Here is an 18,435-nt window from a genome sequence, read left to right as displayed (position 1 = left end):
CCGTAATCAGTGACGTGTATCCATAAAACAGCGTCACTGGTACCCCAAATTAGTGATGTTTGTCGCCGAGACGCGTCACTAGCGCCCCAAATTAGTAACGTATATCGCCGAGACGCGTCACTAGCGCCCCAAATCAGTGGCGTGTCTCGCCGAGACGCGTCACTAAATGAAAAACTGGAAAAAAACATGGAGGAAAGCCAATATTATATATATTGCACGTGTTTTTATAAACATCTCACATATATAGTCAAAATGCATCACAAATGCAAATGTTTATTCAGTTACAGAACAATTATTACATCTAAAGCACTAAGGTAACTCCTGAGAGGTGCTCCCATCAACTACAAACACATACAATTTTTAGACTACAGATTGATTATCTCAAACTCTGAACCTGGAAGGGAAGAAAAATAAGAAGTTCGTTTATATTTATAATACAAGTACAAAGACGAATCTGAGTCAATCATCTAAGAAAGGATAATTCAAGCATATGGAGTATGGATTGTTCTAGCTTAGAATATAGGCAGAGAGATATTTCAAACATATCAAATGTTGCATTATATTCTCTTTACATGGTCTCAATAAGTGCATATAGACATCAAGATTATTTTCTTATCATTCTAAAAGGAAGAACCATGTCAAAAAAAAGTCTCCAGCTTTTATCTCATAAGAACATAGCTCATTATATGGTTACTGGTCTCTCACTACAAATCAGGTTACAACCATGATTACCATTACCAGCTATGACTGACATTCTTAGAAGACTTATGAACAAAAGGAAAGGAAATACTATTACCAATTATGAGTGACATTCTTAGAAAGACTTGAGAACAAAAGGAAAAGAAATACTATTACTAGTTATGAGTGACATTCTTAGAAAGACTTGAGAACAAAAGGAAAGGAAATACTAACAGCATTGGAAAATAATTGTGAAATGGATTACCAAAGTCCAGTCCCATCTGAAGCAAAAAATCATGGGACTGCAGTCAAATCTGACACCAATAACTAGAACAGGTCAGCCTCTTTTATGAATTGTTTGATGATACAAAGCTTTATGCAGCTAGAAAAAAAATCAAGCATTCCCAAGCAACATATGGAGAAAACCTATCAGCTGCATGGAGAGAGAGATTAGAGTGACTGAAAAATTATCACGAGATACAGAAAAAATGCTGCAGGTAAAGGATACAGTGTTCAATCCATCTCAAATATGGAGAAAACCCTTATATCAAGAGAACAGCTCTAGTTTTAATTGATACAAATGATAGCATGTCAATCCCCTGCAAAAATTAATTGAAGTCTTAAGACTCTACAGTCATATTAGCAAAAACTTGATGCCATTATGCTGAACATAGATAAATTGGATGCTGACCATCCGATAGTCCTTAATTGCAAGAATTTAGTGAGTTTCAGTTTGAACAAATCATAAACTCTGATCAATATTCTCCACATTTATGCACAGCTACTCTAACTTATGTTAAGATAAAAGTCATGCAATTCTGATTTCTGAAAGAATTGAAGAAATTCGCGCAACCAGAAATGGGAGAGTTGTGAGTTAGACGTGGTCACTTGTTCAGAACTGATGAGCAAAGGAAATATGATAAATCAAGTGAAGTATAGCAAAATCCCATCCAGGTAATTCGACAAATACCTTTTGTACATAATGCTAGAAGCTTCAGCTCATCTCTGGCATCCTCAACCAACACACCGCAATCACCAGTCCTAGCAAGCAGTCGATTTTGCCATCAAATTCAACTACCTAACATCATCTTGTGTACGGATCAGATAATGGCGGGACTAAATGGAATTAGGGAAGGGGAAACAGGGAGATCTGCAAGGAGGGAGATGCTGGACGGACGGAGAGGATGGTGTTACCTTGAGCGCCTCGCGCATGACGATGGTGACGAGCAGTGTGTGGAGGACCCAGGAGAGGTCGGTGAAGGGGGCGGAGGTGACGACGGGTGGCGCCACGCAGCGGAGAGGGGGCGAAGAGGACCGGACCGGCGACGATGCGTCGGAGGTCGGACGGCCGTCGGGCATCGGCTGCCGAAGGAGACGCGCGGGCAGATCTCGTGGCGGCGACATGCGGAGAAGGAGCCCATGGCGACGTCGATGCGGATGGGCGGCGCGCGACGAGCGGGGGAAGGCACGGGGCCGGTTCGCTCACCATCCTCGCTGGAGCCAGAGCCGGAGCCGGAGCTGGCCTTGCTCGCCTCGCCTCGCATCTTCATGTCACCATACCACGTAGAGGCACGCCGGCCGCTGCACTCCCGCCGGATCTCCGCTTTGCCACAGCTGTAGTCTCGTGCATCCACGCTGCCGTAGCACGAGAAGGGAGGGAGGGGCCGAGCAGAGGAGGGAGGAGGTGCACCAGCCGATGAGATGTAGAGGCGGAGAGGACAAGGGGTGGTGCTCGTGCGGGATGGGGATGCAGCAGGGAGGCGGATCTGGAGTTGGATTGGATTGGAGATGGAGGTTCCGGTTCCAGTGTGGATTTTGGAAGGGACTACTATAGCAACTTGTTGATTGGAAGGGACTGGAGTCACAAGTCACAAGTCCGCGAGGACGAGAAGGCTCGGTGACGAAGAAGCCCGTGACTAGATTCTCCGATTTATTCAAGCAACCAGAGATTTATTCGGTGTTGTTCGGCTGCCCTTATTTGGGCACTGTAGCGGCTGCAAAAGTAGCAGCTGCAATCCATAGAGACAAAAATACTGTAGAAGTCGCAGCCGCAGCAAGGACAGCCGAACAAGCATTATTAGAGACGTCACTGATGTGGACAGACACATCACAAATAATATCTTTATTAGAGACGTGTATTTTATAACACGTCACTAAGTATTGGCTAGCTACAATCACTGACCAAATGGAGGCTAAATATTAAGGGCATGGCCAAATTTTGGCTTGTCATATATTGGGGTCATGAGTTAAACACACCCTTGCAAAGATTTTCAGTTCAGTCCTAGTTTTGCCTGCATCAAGACCAACATAGGTTTTCTTCATTATTCTTCTATTTGTCCATACTAGTACGTCAATCCGTGCTCTTGCATTGAAACAACTAGAATCTTTTTTTTTTTTTTGACGGTCAACGGGGGGAGCATCCCCACCTGATTTCATTAGATCAATGGCTCAAAATGGGCCGTAGGATTACACAAAGCAGAACGGAGATTACAAAAGGGGAGAACAATACCAATGGCCCAACACAGCCCGGTCGGATTACACAAACATGACGCAGGCTATAACGGCTAGGACGACAACAGCCGATCGACGACTAGCACCACCAGAGAACAACATACTCGCCAGCACATGAGGACCATTGCGCATCCACATGGCCCCTCGTAGCAACGTCGCTCCACTGCCGTGCGGCCCTCTAGGTGAGGGACCGCGCAAGCGTGAGCCGATCCCAGAGACGATGATCTCCCTTCAAGCCGGCAGCAACACCCGACAGCGCATCCGGGCTCCGCATGCCACCATCCAGCGCCGTACGAGAGCAGGAGAGGCGGAAAACACCGACCCGACATAAGATCTATGTGTCCCTTGTTGACAGAAGAGCGTTGACGGAGCAGAGGTGCCAATAGGGACAAAGAGACCTGCAAAGAAAACCCTGACGACCAAGCCATGACGTGGGCCTTGCAAAGGTGGGCACCTTCCACGTACTGACATGGAGCTTTCGCTGCAAGGAGACCGCCATGGAGCCCAGTCCCGCCAAGGTCATGGCACCGCCGAGAATGGGCATTGGAGCAGACCGAGCGAAGGTGATAGGACCCCCCGCGCACCGGGCACAGAGCTTTCGCTGCTCAGGACTGCCACCACATCCACGATAGGGCGCCGCCAATGGTGGGCTTCGGCGGAGCACCAACAGATCGGGCGTCCTGCCCCGACCCAGCTGGCAGAGACCGCCGGAGAGGGCCCCGCTGCATTTCGGCAATGGCTATCCTCGTCCGCTTCGTAGGGGTTAGATCCAGGCACAGGCATACCGGATCCACCGGCGGTGAGCTGCACAGGAAGGAGCAGACACGCGGACGCACTGTAGTTGGACGAAGCAGAGCACAACACAGTGGGGGTGGGTGTACGCGGACCCCAGCCACGCCCGCCTGGCCGCCGAGGGCCTGTACGGGCCCGGCTAGCAACCACCACGGGGCGCCGGCAACACAACGGCCAGATCCGGCCAGGGGTAAGCCGGTTCTGGACGCCAGGTCATCGGAGCCACCGGAGGGAGCACGAAACTCTCGACCTGCGGGGCAGCCCCATGTAGACCGGCGGGGGAGCAGTGGCCTAGAGCGGGTTGCTGCCTGTGCAGCTGGTGGCGGCATTGTCTCGCGCAAGCGCGAGAAGCTCTTCCCGCCCCAGCTGGCCACCACTTGGGGTCACCACGGAGCATCGTCGCCGGCGGGGGGCTAGACCGGGATCTAGGGCCGTAGAGACCGGATCAAGGGCTGCAGAGGCCAGATCCGCGCCAGGAGGCCGGAGACCGCGCTATCCGGCGGCCGGGCATCGAGCACAAGAGTTGCAGTGAGGGGGGGGGGGGGGGGGGGGGGGGGGGGGGGGGGGGGGGGGGGGGGGGTGGGTGGGAGAGAGAGGGAGGAGAGGAAGGGGTGCGGGGCAGGCCCTTTTTGGGGCGCCGCCGCTGGCTGCCACCGCCGGTAGCCGGAGGAGAGGCGGCGGCGGCCGGGCTGTACTGCTTTTGGGGTTGGCGGCGGCGGTGCGAGCGGGTCGCCCCCGAGTCGCCCTTGAGGGCGACGCAGAGGCCCTCCTATCTCAACAACTAGAATCTTAGAAAATATAGGTATTAAAAGTTTGTGGATACATTTAATATCTACAAATACTGAAAATTACTTATATTTAAGAACACTCTCTCCGTATTGTGTTCATTTGCTAACATAATGCTCATTACATACTTTGTATTCTCTGTTGGTTGTGATAAACTAATGGGTTACTATATATGTTTTACCATCTATAATCATAATTTCGACCATTTGCATCGCAGCTCCATGGGTCTTCATAAAACGAGTTTAATTAAAACGCTAGCTTACATATATCAGCGCTTTTTGTAGCGCATGTGTCGTCACGTATGAATCTGGATTTTGGCTTTGAAAATTTGATCTTATTTAGTTGTTTTTTTATCCACATGTTTAGTTGAAACAAATTCTTATTATAACTTCTATGGACCGTCTTTTTGTTTTTTTCAACAATGGATTCTAGTGCCTAAATTGCACTCTTTGTTACTACAATGGCATAAATAGTTATTTCAGTCTAGACCACGATGTTCGAAATGTTGGTTTTTCTTTAGCAAAGTATGTGTGTAGTAGTGTTTTTTTTTCTAAAAATTATAAATGCTTACAATTAACTTACCGGGAAGATATGTTATAATGTTTCAATCAAAATATATAAATTTATCTAAAGTAAGAACTTACACAATTTGTTTTTATAGAGTACTAATATAATTTGAAATGAGTTAACAATGTCATTGGTATATCATTAAAAGAGCATTTTTTATGATTGCCAAAGAATAAAAATATATATATTTATCGCTGATACAAGCATGTATACTTGGTCTGCATGGTTGTAACACCCCAGGTGTTCGTCCCGAGCTAAACCGCGATTGTGAACCTAAGTAAGTCCGTGAGGATCCGATCTCTGTATCGCACATCCATTTCCATCGATTCTGGTTATATCAAGGATTTTGCGAAGTTCGAAATTATTCCGTCACAGTAAATAACGAGTCTGGTGACTACTCGAATCACTCGATGAGGCGAATGCGAATTCAAATGTCAACCCCGTCTCGTGATTTTGCTCCAAACGAATTTATTAGAATCCGACAACAAAAGTTACCCGAGCGAAATTAACCGAACCAACCGAGCTCGATTAAATCATTAGTCGATTCGGTTCCACGTTTGGAGATGGAATATAACGCCGCGTTTGGAAAGGGCTTGACTTCTTTGTAATGCGACGCGACGTGATAATACCCTATATCCGGTCCAAATTTGAAATGAAATTAGGATAAACATTTGTGGCGCGAGTGCTAGCAGGCAGTATCCGATTTCGATTATCCGCGTCAATTAAACACTATAAAAATGAAATAAATGTTGTAGCCCAATTTGTGTTTTGGGCCCAGCCCATTTAGGCCCATTAAGCCCACTCAAAACCCTAACCCTAGCACACGCATATAAATAGCAGTTCTCTAGCAAAAAATGGTAAAAATCCCCAAATCTCTCCACTCCCAGCCGCTGCACCTGGCTTCTTCGCCACTCTCTCCTCTCCTCGTTCACTCTGCCAGGTGGCCGGCCGCCCCTGCTCCCATCTCCCACAGCCGCCGCCGCCCTCAGCTCCTCAGCCACCTCCCATGGCCTCGTCTCCCTGCTGCAGCGAAGCCGACCACCGTTTCCTGCAGCCTCGATAGCTCCCCCCCCCCCCCCCCCCCCCCCCATGCCGTCCCTGCTCACCTCACCTTCGTCGGCCGTCCTTGGACGCCGTGCTCGGCGCCCGAGCTCCCTACGCCGGCCACCATCCTTCCCATGGCAGGAGCTCCGATCGGCCCCTGCTGACCTTGGCACTCGGCGTGGCTCCAAGCAGCGCCTTCTCCCCCAGGACCGGCTCACCGTCAGCCGCGAGCTCCTCTCCCTCACGTCCCCTACAGACAAGCAGGTTCGACCGTCGCCCAACCCCCTCTCCAGCGCGCGCATGGACTCCTCCCTGCTCACGCCGGCCTGTGCAGTGTCGCCGGTGAGCAGCAGCCACAGCAACTCCGCGCTCCGCCGGCTTGCGGTTTTGTCAAGCCCAGTAGACAGCAGCAACCCCGATGTCTTCACGTCGTGCGCTCCACCCCGATTTGCGCAGCCCCTGCGCGACGTCGTCCACCCGGTGAGGCATCCCACTGTCCCCCTCCATTGCGCATTCTTTGTGCTCGATGAAATTGCCAAATTAGTAAACTGTGTGTTGTTAATCGCAGCTAGATGTTGACGCTGTGCCACGCGCACCAAGCGTTCGACGAAATGCCCAACCAACGGACAGCACGCGGGTCTCGAACCCGATTCGGCTAGGTTGTTCGATTTGTATTTTGTGGTCTACTCTAATTACGCTTTGGTCGATGTCGCATATATATGTGTGTGAATATGTTTGTATGGATTCGAGTTAGGGAAGGAGAAGAAAGCGAAGTAGAAAAGAACCCGGATGTTTCTTAGGTTTTCAGAGGATTGTGGTTGTATTGGATGTGTGTTGAAAATGCCTCCTCGCAAAGAGTGTATGGTCCCATGCATGCGATGTGTGATTTTTGTTGGTGAATGCGAAATAAGTTTAGTGTTTCAAAACGGTTAATTGATAGTCTCTGTTAGTGCTATTGTGTTGATTTTTGTTGTGTGGCGAATTGATGCTTCGTTTTAACAAGTCACTACATTTTATATCTAGCGGGTGATTAAATGCCACATCGGTTAGAGGTTCTGTATGAGTATTATCGTTGCCTAAAATCATTTGGGAGCGAGTAGTACTGATAGGTATGTTTCCGTGGAAATCGAAGAATGATCCGATGAACTAAGTATATGAGTGCTTTAGGTCCGTAGGTGTTCAAGTGGTAGTATTGTGGAGTTCTATGCTATGTGATAATGCTCTATGTGTTAGATCAAAGAAAGAGGTAATGTTTATTTAGTTGATGCGTCAAGCAAGTTAACCTAGTAAAGTGATTTAGAGAGCTAGTTAAATTGCTTCTACCCATAGTCTAAGTTTAAGTGGCCTAAAATGATGAGCCTAACCTTCGTTAGTTTTTTGGTGTCTGTCGGGTACCTAGGAACGGGGCACCCGAAGGTGAGGCCCGTGACCCCTTTCCGGCCCACTTGCCGAGAAAGTCCGTGAGGCAGGGCGGATGAGCAAGCCCCGCCAAGCAAGTCTGCGAGGCGGGGCGAGCGACCAAGTCCCCGCCGAGCAGGTCCGCGAGGCGGGGCGAGCGACCAAGTCCCGCTAAGCAGGTCCACGAGGCGGGGCGGACGAGCAAACCCCCGCCGAGCAAGTCTGCGAGGCGGGGCGAACGACCAAGTCCCCGCCAAGCAGACCAACAAGGAAGGAGCCCAGGACGACGCTGCTGGCCTACGTCAGCACGACAAGACAGATCATCACCAAACCACGACCGGATCATGGGAGCAGTGCCGAAGGGCCTCTATCAAAACATGACTCAGGGTACGTTCTCAGACATGCCCCCACTGACCGGTGGGACCAGTCAACCCCAGTCGCAGGGACCTCAGCATCGGGGTCTCTACAGTGACCCGTACTCCAGAAGGGGATAGAACAGTACGTCATACCGAGCATGTGCCTACGCATGCTGGAAGATGACGTAGAGGGGATGGCGGAAGATGAAGCTGTACTGAAGACATCCCTGAACCTCTCTGCAAGTCTGCTCTGCGGGACCCGCCAGGTACCGCTACATCAGCATCAGAATAGCTACAGGAGCCCGTATGGCAAACGGACGAGACGCGGTGCCATACCAGGGGTACGACGACGCACGACCCGGCCAACGATATCAGAGGAGCCGCGCCACATCGAGGCAGCAGGCCGAACTCCTCCCTGGATGAATACCAGTCCTCACTGTAAAGTCTACCCTTGGGCTATAAAAGGGCAAGACAATTCTCATCTTCTACACACAAGCACTCAGCTGTAACACGCCCTAAGCATTACTACGCTTAGCACTACACTGGCTAGGGCCCCGGCCTGAACCAGTATAACCACCCGTGTCTTAGCTCCCTAGCTCGAATCCCTGTGATTCACCATTCGGAGTGAGTCCGCGCTTGCATCCCCGCCGAACACAAATCTATTGTCCCCCTGGTTTCCGAAACCACGACAGTTGGCGCGCCAGGTAGAGGACTTTAAGCGTGCCAAAGCGACTTTTTTTTACTCCGATGGCCGGCTATTCAGCGTTCACCGGGGGTGAGTCTTTCGCTCCCAGAAGCAAGATCACCTTCGGCTCTCTCGACTTCCTCGCCGAGAAGACCGGAGAGCTCCGTCTCGTCAGCCCTAGCATGGCTAGTGCCACTGGCCCGGGGCCCAGGCATTCCACCAAAACCAAGGCGGAGAAGCAGCGCCTCAGAAGGCGCGCCACCGCTCAAAAGCGGCGCCTCAACAAACTCGCCGCTGCCGCTAGGCAGCAAGCGGAAGTCATCCACCATCGACTATGGTGGCCGTCGTCGGTCGCCGGCCTGCATCCGTCCTCGACCTCCTCGAGGACGGCTCGAGCCACACTGTCAGACTCCGACGAGGCGCAAGAAAGGGCCTGCAGCGCCTCCGCCCGAGCCTCCGATCGCACAAGAAGGCGCTGGGAGAGCGAACCAAGCGGACAAGGACCGGCGTGAGCAAAAGATGGCGAAAAGGACGACGACGGAAGAAACACTCACCCGACCAAAGGGAATGAAGTCCGCCGTCACCGATGCCTCGGCAATCGAGATCGCCTCCCCGAAACCACTGAGCATCCGCTCAATGGTCTCCAGGCCCGCGTCAGCTCGAAGCAGGACCAACTCTAATCGCTGTCACTCCTCCACCTCTGCTTCGTCGCCCCCTACAGGCCGCACAGGCAACGCACTCCCACCGGCTACCACGGCCAGCACCGCTTGTTCCCGAAGGCCGGCGGAACCCGGGGCTGGCAGCGACACCCTAGGGCTACCACCCGCCCCCACGGTGACTGATGGCGGAGGGGCGGGGGCAGGCAAGGGCAGGGACGAAGCCTCCGGCTGCCCCGACAAGGAGTCGCTAAGGGCAGCTGCCCCGACCGCCGGGGCCTCCCCTGAGGCGGACGCGAATGGTGACGAATCGATAAGAACCACGTCCGGGGTGGCCGCACCCGCCGCCTTTAGGATGACCTGGGTCGACGGCGTCGCCACCGCGGGGGAGGCAGATGACACGACGCCCAGCGGGACAACCCCGACAGCCGGAGGGGGCATTCCCCCCAGCAGCGTCGGCTCGAAGGCCTGAGGAGGCAGAGGAGCCCCTCTTGCCACCAGGAACGCGTCCTTCACGGACTTATGCGACACGTACGCGCTGGCCGGAAAAAAAACATAAGGCAACGAGTAAAAGCCAGGAACAAGAAGACAAGTGAGTCAACATACCGGGAGGAGCGCTTCCTAGTGACCACCTTCCCCTGAGCAACCAACGAAGGAACAAAGGATCGCGGTGTAGCCCAGGAAGCCGCCTCCAACGCGGCTGGATGGGTCGCGCCGCCCTCCGTGATGCCTCCGGCACCCGTGAAGAGCTGTGCCACTTCACTCGCGGCAGCAACTCCCGCACCATCGGCAGAGGACGCCGCGACCAGGGGAGGATCCGCGGCCGGCCCGCCCGCCTCAACCGGGACGTTAGAGCTGGCTACGGCGTCGCCACGACACATCGGGCCACCCGTCAATGCCGCAAGGTCCTCCCAGCTGGAAGCCGTGGAGGACGCATCATTCGAGTCAGAGGAGAAGGTGGCTCCCTCGCTTGATTTGGAAGGGCGCATGACCCTCTTGCCCTTCTTCTGCGCCCTGAGTCGTTTCATGCGCGCCCCCAGAGTCTCCCCGTCGCTCCGCTTGTGTTTACGCTCCGCCTGAACGGCGAGCACCTCGGGGAGCGGCGGAAGACTGGGCGCCAGGGGCCCGTTCCCCTGTAGGGGCCACGACCGAACATTACTAACAGAGGAAGACAGAGGAACAAGAAGAGCAGGAGAGAGAGAGCTCACCAAATCGCTCGAAACCTTTCCAGAAAGAGGGTGAGGAGAATCTTCATCCATGAAGGATCCTGACGACAGCGCGGTGACGACCTTGACTCGCGCTTCAATCTCGGACAGCGCAAGCGGTTCAAAAGAGTGGCGGTCGGGGTCGTTGACGCCGGAGTACCTATGCATTGGCCTCTGGCGAGCCTTCAGAGGTTGGATTCGACGATGCATAAAGTTGCGCACTAGCCTCGCGCCGGTAAGACCTTGCCGCTTCAGCATCTCGAGAGCCGACAGAAGAGCCTCCACCTCATCCTTCAGACTAGGCTCCACCCCATTGTCCGTCGACACCGGCTCCCGACCAGTGAAGCGCGGGGCGCTGCCGGCCGTGTTCCAGACATAGAACCACTCGCCCTCGTACCGCACGGAGGAAGGGAGTGGGATCTTGAAGTACACCGTCTTCCGGCCAGAACGAAGCTGGAAGTTGGCCGAACCAACGGTACAGTTGGGCGCCACAGCCCGGGCTTACCCGACCACTGAAGAGGTATCGCCGCAGCTTCCAGTGGGGGTCGACCCCCAGGAACGCCTCGCACAGGGTGATGAAGCACGCCAGGTGCAGGATGGAGTTGGGATGAAGGTTCTGAATCTCCAGCCCGTAGAAGAAAAGCAGCCCCCGCACGAAGGGGTGCAGAGGGAGCCCAAACCCGCGCTCATAGAAGGGCGCGAGCACGACCACCTCATCATCCCGGGGAAGCGACACGTCGCCCTCCTTCTCCAACCTCCACCGTGAGATCCCCTTGGGGGGGAGGAACCCTTTCTTCTCCAGGCCAAGAAGGCAACTATCCCGGATCGAACAGGGTGGAAACGACGCCATTTTGCGAGGAAGATGCTAGGACTAGCGCAAGAACGCAAGAAACTCTCCAAGGAAAGAGGCGGCGGATGCGCGGGCAAGAAAACACGGTAAGCGGCATCGACCCCGAGCGCCTCCATGTCCTATTTGTACGTAGGTACGGGGAAGCCAGCCGGTGCCTGGAAGGTGGGACCCCGCGGATGACATAGGGAATCCATCGCATCGGAATCCCTCCCGCCTCGGGCGCCGCAAGAAAAATCATACTTTTTGCAGAGCTCGCGCCGCTTCGGACGAGGCACCGGGGGACCGCGTGGCAGAAAGGCGTCAGTAACGGACAGGAAGGTTAACCACACCACCACGCCACACATACAGGATGCGGAGAGTGGGCCGTTTCGCGTCCCGTCAAGCCGCCCACGACGAGAAGCGCCATGATGAACCCCGCGTTTTTACCACGCCGCCGGAACTGCTTCACGCCAGGTAAAAACCAAAACCTACCCCGACTCCTCACGTAGAGCAAGGGGTGGGCCGAGCAAGCTCCCAGCGAGTCACAAGTCAGGTGACCGGCCCATAAGTCATTTGCTCGGTCCCACGTCCAAGGTCGTATCTCACATTCTCCCGCGGCAACCTGGCTGACGGGGTGGCCACGGGGCCCTCCTCCAGACAGCCAGACTGACCGGAGGGCCAATATGGGATAGAATAAGGAAGGACTTGATGAGATTCCCCCATCAGATCGAGCCCCCCCCCCCCCAGTGGGACCGCTCGCCGAGACTAAGACCTGAGAACAGGCGGTCGGATCTCACTTGGATAACCCGTTTGTAGCTCGACGGCCTCTTCCCTCGCGCCGACTAGGTTAGGGAAGACGGCCCTCCCCTCAATAGGGCCCAAAAGCCCTCCCGAGGGGAGATGCGTGCATAACAGCAACCAGCAAGCAACGACAACCAGATCAAAAGACCGTTCCCGAAGTCACGACGCAAGACGAGTAGGTGACCGTTACGGCCCGAAAGATCAGGAGAAGACGACGGAGGGCAGGTCGAAGACCTAGCTGAGAACAGAATAAATCCCCAAGCAACCCACGCGGATTACTCGGGGGCTCGGGGGCTACATCATACTGATGCGCTTGCGCGCACTCAGGCCACGCCCGGCAAGGCAAGCACCGCCTATGGGCAACTCCATACGGGTCCGTCCCTGGCGACCACGCTCCACTCTGGCGAGCACCGCCTATGGGCAACTATGCACGGGTCTGACCCTGGAGACCGCGCTCCGCTCCGGCGAGCACCGCCTATAGGCAACTCCGCACGGGTCCATCCCTGGAGACCGCGCTGCGCCCCGGCGAGCACCGCCTATGGGCAACTCCGCACGGGTCCGTCCCTGGAGACCGCGCTCCGATTCGGCAAGCACCGCCTATGGGCAACTCCGCACGGGTCCGTCCCTGGAGACCACGCCCCGCCCCGGCAAGCACCGCCTATGGGCAACTCCATACGGGTCCGTCCCTAGAGACCACGCTCCGCTCCGGCGAGCACCGCCCATGGGAAACCCACATGGGTCCGCCCCTGGAGACCACGTCCCACTCCGGCGAGCGCCGCCCCTTTGCAACTCCATGTGGGTCCGTCCCCGGAGATTATGCTCCGCTCCGGCGGACAACCCAAAGGACCAAAGTTTTGCTAGGAACCAAAGTAAACCCCCAAGAAATCCTCACGGATTACTCGGGGGCTCGGGGGCTACATCATACTGATGCGCTTGGACGCACCAAGGGCTTTGATCCCGAGAAAGCCTCCGCCCGACTCCAAGAAGTCGCACGAAGGCTCGGGGGCTGCTGTCGGGTACCTAGGAACGGGGTACCCGAAGGTGAGGCCTGTGACCCCTTTTTGGCCCACTTGCCGAGCAAGTCCGCGAGGTAGGGCGGACAAGCAAGCCCTGTCGAGCAAGTCTGCGAGGCGGGGCGAGCGACCAAGTCCCCGCCGAGCAGGTCCGCGAGGCGGGCGGACGAGCAAGCCCTCGCTGAGCAAGTCTACGAGGCGGGGCGAACGACCAAGTCCCCGCCAAGCAGACCAACAAAGAAGGAGCCCAGGACAACGCAGCTGGCATACGTCAGCACGACAAGACAGACCATCACCAAACCACGACCGGATCATGGGAGCAGTGCCAAAGGGCCTCTGTCAAAACACGACTCAGGGTACGTTCTCAGACATGCCCCCGCTGACTGGTGGGACCAGTCAACCTCGGTCGCAGGGACCTCCGCATCGGGGTCTCTACAGTGACCCGTACTCTAGAAGGGGACGGGGCAGTACGCCATACCGAGCGTGCGCCTACGCATGCTGGAAGATGACGTAGAGGGGATGACGGAAGATGAAGCTGTACTAAAGACATCCCTGAACCTCACCGCAAGTCTGCTCTACGGGACCCGCTAGGTACCGCTACATCAGCATCAGAATAGCTACAGGAGCCCGTATGGCAAACGGACGAGACGCGGCGCCATACTAGGGTACGACGACGCATGACCCGGCCAACAACATCAGAGGAGCCGCGCCACCCCGAGGCAGCAGGCCGAACTCCTCCCTGGATGAATACCAGTCCTCACTATAAAGTCTACCCTTGGGCTATAAAAGGGCAAGACAATCCCCATCTTCTACACACAAGCACTCAGCTGTAACACACCCCAAGCAATACTACGCTCAGCACTACACTGGACTAGGGCCCCGGCCTGAACCAGTATAACCACCCGTGTCTTAGCTCCCTAGCTCGAATCCCCGTGATTCACCATTCGGAGTGAGTCCGCGCTTGCATCCCCGCCGAACACAAATCTATTGTCCCCCTGGTTTCTGAAACCACGACAGTGTCATTCCCTAACTAAGGAAAATATAAACTTATAATGTGTTTAGTGTCTTCTGATGTGTTAGCTAAATCTTGTAAGTAGGAAAAATGTAATTACTTGCATGTTAATTATATGTTGTAGCTCTAGTGCTCCAATTTGGTTAGAATGTTAATTAGTAGACTATTTGTAGATTGCTTGCTGTTTGGTTAAGTTTCTCTGATTTTTATGCACGTCTCACTAAGATTAGTAACTTAAATTGTCGAAGTATAGTAAGTAGTTAGCTTCAATCAACATTTACTTAGCAAGTGTAGTTATGTGGTTGAAGAAACGGATTTGGTAATATATGTTGCTACCTTCTATTGCTTGTGCCGCTAATACTGATTGCTATGGAATAACCAGCCTAAGTAGAATAGTCCAACAAGTATTGGTTGGATAGGCCATCACCTCCTATATGTTCTGTTTGGTGTGTACGCATGTATCCGAATCTTGTGAATAATTGTTAGAACACGTTTGCACGATTATTCCATTTTGACCAAGTCATTAAGTCTATCTATATGACGTTTAGAAGTCATAGCAGGTATGTGTACACTTAACTATCTATAATAATTAGTAGAGCAAATGAAATGTTAGGAGTAAAATGGATATACGTTTGTTAATTGTGATGCCTTGATTGTGTTGGTTAAGTATAGGTTTGAGTATCCCATGTCTTCAGTGGTAGATTTATGTGCCCGATAATGTGTAGAATTAGCTAGTGCTTGCGTATGATTGTTTGCAATGCCTTACTATTTGGTGCTTAGTTCACTACTGTGTGACTCGTATGGTCTTGTGTTACCTTTCATTATGCTCATACATATGCATCGTGCATCTCATTTAGGTACGCTAGATGTTGAGCACGTGGACGTGAAAGACGTGGCCTTGGAACTACTCCTCAAGAAGGTGTGGTGAACTTATCCCGAAGACGGTGGACTAATCAAGTGGATGTTCGTCAAGCGGGAGTCATCTAACCAAACACTAACGTAGTGTTGGATTCTAGGCAAGCCCTGACATCTAATTCCCATGGTTTGCAATAATTGTTTTATTCACCTACCTGCCTATGATTGTTGCATTAGGTTGTAGGGATTGTTTGGAAATAATTGCTGCATTTATCCTTGATTACCTTTGTTAATCCTTATCCTTGTCACCTGGGTAATTTAAGTACGCTTAAATGCTTAGGCTTGCTTAGACGTTAGAAGTCGGGTGATTTCCTATCGCCTGCAAGGTACGTGTTACCTTATGCTTGATTTGGGTAAAGTCATCGAGAAATATCATTGAATAGTATGAAAGTTAATATGAGACCGGACGGGATGAAGATAGGAAAACAACAGGGCAGGGAGGTCTTGGTTGTCTACTTATCCCCGTCTATGTCGATTAAGGACCGTACCGTTGGGGTCCCTCGAGTCATGTTGAACGCATGCCTAATCACTTAGCTAGCCGGATAACTCGTTTCGACCGCGAAGCCAGAGTACTATTCTAGCCGGATTCGACCTCGCTGGGTGCACCTATTGGTGTGGATGAGGAGCGACAGGGACACGGCGAGTTAACCCATGGTCATGGCGGCGACCTGGCCCTCTGGTAGTCGGGAGGTCCCTGGATATGGTGGCCCCTGTCGAACCGCGATGTGCAGCCGGGCTGCTTCTAGAATACGTATGGTGGTGATCATATCTCACGAAGTACTGTGGGTATGGTTTGTGTTAGGAATACCCCACCAGCTGGTTAGGAATCGATTCGAATCGCCATCGCTCCTGGACAGTGAGCACTTGACTTGAGCTATCTCATCGTAGTAAGAACAATGGTAATCATGAGGATGATGATATTGATTAAGTATGATGACATGAATAATTATAATCAAGGGTTTGGGTTACTCTTGCTTGTATAGTAATTAAGAGAATTGCTCAACTTGATTCTTCACTAAAGCTATAACTAGACTTATAGTGAATTGACAATTGTCATCTAGCTAACTAGGTGCTAACCTAGATTTGCTGCAGAATAGGTAAAAAGAAAATGAACTGCTAAAAGATGAATAATCATCATGATACCCCTTAAGTTGCTAATAACTACATTAATTCTTGTACTCTTCCAAAAAGAAAGAGCCAGCTCCAGATAAAGCCTTGCATGATCCTTGGTGTCTTTTACTTTCTTATTTTCTGGTTTTGGACGGGTAAGTCTAGCTGAGTACATTCGAGTACTCAGGGTTTATCCCACCATGTTGCAGGTGAAGATCTAGGCCTACTAAGGATGGTGGATAAGCGCCGGTGGGCTCGGCCTTCTATATACTTATCTCATCTATGCTTCTCCTGGAGGATTGTCATCGAGCTAGCACTATATTTCAAAACTATGTTATATCTATATTGTTTAAAGCTGTATTACTTTGAAATCAGATTTTTGTACTCGCTCTCAACTTATTATTTATAAACTCTTTGTAATATTATTTCCGCAGCAAAACTCCCGTATGTGAAGGTGTATTTACTTAATCTACGATCTTGGTTGTGAGTTGATTTACCAAGGTCCTCCGGGATACTCGGTGGTCTACCGGATCTATATAGGTTCAAGTATGCTAAAACAACTGTGGAAGAAGATGTTTTTGGTACTTGTGCTTTTATAGATTGGGCGGTCCCGTCACAACGGTGACACACAACATTTGTGCTCACGAGGGGTATAACCAGTCTTTGAAGTCATTACACTGTAATTATTTGTTTTACAGTACAATATCTCACATCAGAGTAGCACAAATCAGAAGCATGTTAGGTGGTTTATTTCATAAAAGTAGTTTGACTTCCAAACAATTGTACCTAGTTACATGCCAACTACAACACACTAATTACAATACCGGACTTCAACTCAAGATCATATTAATGCCTTTGTCTTCATATGGATCAACCTTACTATAAAATGGATCACACTCTTGACTATCACCAACAAAATCATCTAGGTCGAGTTAGATGGGGTCACACCTAACATAGTCATCCTCTACCAGCTCCATGCAACCAAAATTTATACAAGGAGGGATACAAAACGGAATGAGTACAAAGGTACTCAACAAGTCGAGGAATAGCAAAAAGAATGCATGAATAGCCACATCTAACTGAAGCACTGATATTGCTTCAGGTTTCCTAATTTCATTCAGGGGAAAAATTGGAGAACTAGAAGATTTAGGGCAAGAGAAAATTCCTACCTTGTCTTGCTGGTGTATACCCTTGCAGTCCTTAGAAAAGAAGCTTCTTGGTGATCTTGGAGAAGAGAGGTGGTGTTGTGCAGATGGAGTGTTGGTTTCGGCTAATAGGTATGAGAGGAGAAAGTGAAGTGGAACTCTGTAGTTCTTTTTTATTGCCCCACCCTGAACTCACGCACTGCACATCCCAAACGCACACCAATCACACACACCTACTCTGTGCACAAGCTACACCTACAACATATACCTAGAGGTCGACACATGGCCGAGAGACATGGCGACAATGGTAGCACGCACATCCGTGAGAGACAACACAGTTTGTTGGTGGAAATCGTAGACGAGCCACCGCTCGAACTCACGTACAGTTATCCTGTCGGAAGCATCATGTATTCTAGACCGGAGGGACCATTTGGAAACATATTCGTTCACTCATATACATGATCGATCTGCAACCTCTGATCGCGATTATGTGAGGTCTAGAATCAATTTAGTCAATTACGTAACGTGATATATAGTCTCATCTAAATTGTAGCGGATCTGAGAATCAGGCACCTACGCCAAGGGATAACGAAGAGAAATGACGAGGTTCACATGACAAGACAAGAAGATCGACATGAGCCCTACACGAGTCGAGAGCATATCGTCACAAGTTATGACCTGACCTGGACGCTGGATACACATTGTTGAGTCTGTGATCCAAATTCTGAAGAAGGCGGCCAAGTTGGCGAGCGAAGCGGAGGCCCGTCGCCGGGAGGCTTGGGTCGGAGCGCAGCGAGGCCAACTGGCCTTCCCGCGGCCCAGGGACGCCTGGGGGGGTGGGGGGGGCGGAGCCCCCCCCGGTACGGATCGTTTTAGGGTTTCACCCCTATAAATATCTTTGTAAGCCGCAGGAGATATCTATCTCAATTGAA

At 51.8% G+C, this 18,435-nt stretch overlaps 4 protein-coding genes across 13 annotated transcripts; 1 reads left to right on the top strand and 3 right to left on the bottom strand.

Moving 5' to 3' along the window:
* Positions 1 to 187: 187 nt before the first annotated feature.
* LOC100277837 (uncharacterized) lies at positions 188 to 2,596 on the bottom strand. 5 transcript variants are annotated; one of them, NR_178055.1, is made up of 4 exons: positions 1,873 to 2,596; positions 1,649 to 1,756; positions 944 to 1,277; positions 188 to 394 (listed from the first exon to the last, which is right to left on the bottom strand). NR_178055.1 is itself a non-coding variant. In NM_001412168.1 (3 exons), the coding sequence occupies exons 1-3, from the start codon at positions 2,226 to 2,228 to the stop codon at positions 1,270 to 1,272; spliced, it is 435 nt and encodes a 144-aa protein (NP_001399097.1). In that variant the 5' UTR covers positions 2,229 to 2,596; the 3' UTR covers positions 188 to 1,269. The 5 variants fall into 5 exon arrangements, 3 of the variants coding, with proteins under 3 accessions (NP_001399097.1, NP_001399098.1, NP_001399096.1); NR_178054.1 differs by having other exon boundaries at positions 1,649 to 1,719; NM_001412168.1 differs by having other exon boundaries at positions 188 to 1,277; positions 1,649 to 1,719.
* Positions 2,597 to 3,063: 467 nt separating this feature from the next.
* LOC126913097 (uncharacterized) lies at positions 3,064 to 4,780 on the bottom strand. Its single transcript, NM_001412166.1, has one exon. It carries the CDS (start codon positions 4,308 to 4,310, stop codon positions 3,795 to 3,797), a length of 516 nt encoding a protein of 171 aa, NP_001399095.1. The 5' UTR covers positions 4,311 to 4,780; the 3' UTR covers positions 3,064 to 3,794.
* Positions 4,781 to 6,082: 1,302 nt separating this feature from the next.
* Positions 6,083 to 7,342, top strand: LOC103629084 (uncharacterized). 3 transcript variants are annotated; one of them, NR_158542.1, is made up of 3 exons: positions 6,400 to 6,642; positions 6,713 to 6,858; positions 6,947 to 7,315. NR_158542.1 is itself a non-coding variant. In XM_008650293.4 (2 exons), exons 1-2 carry the CDS (start codon positions 6,424 to 6,426, stop codon positions 7,035 to 7,037), a joined length of 522 nt encoding a protein of 173 aa, XP_008648515.1. In that variant the 5' UTR covers positions 6,083 to 6,423; the 3' UTR covers positions 7,038 to 7,342.
* Positions 7,343 to 8,348: 1,006 nt separating this feature from the next.
* Positions 8,349 to 11,529, bottom strand: LOC103629085 (apomucin). Of its 4 annotated transcripts, XR_004850079.1 has the most exons (4): positions 10,682 to 11,529; positions 10,080 to 10,606; positions 9,372 to 10,011; positions 8,349 to 9,292 (listed from the first exon to the last, which is right to left on the bottom strand). XR_004850079.1 is itself a non-coding variant. In XM_035959885.1 (3 exons), exons 1-3 carry the CDS (start codon positions 10,934 to 10,936, stop codon positions 9,504 to 9,506), a joined length of 1,290 nt encoding a protein of 429 aa, XP_035815778.1. In that variant the 5' UTR covers positions 10,937 to 11,529; the 3' UTR covers positions 8,349 to 9,503. The 4 variants fall into 4 exon arrangements, 2 of the variants coding, with proteins under 2 accessions (XP_035815778.1, XP_035815777.1); XR_004850078.1 differs by having other exon boundaries at positions 10,080 to 11,529; XM_035959885.1 differs by having other exon boundaries at positions 8,349 to 10,011.
* Positions 11,530 to 18,435: the final 6,906 nt, after the last annotated feature.

The sequence above is a fragment of the Zea mays genome, chromosome 6 (assembly GCF_902167145.1).
Source record: "Zea mays cultivar B73 chromosome 6, Zm-B73-REFERENCE-NAM-5.0, whole genome shotgun sequence".
Taxonomy (NCBI): domain Eukaryota; kingdom Viridiplantae; phylum Streptophyta; class Magnoliopsida; order Poales; family Poaceae; genus Zea; species Zea mays.
Note: the sequence above shows the minus strand (reverse complement) of the source record. Positions and strands in the feature narration are given on the sequence as shown.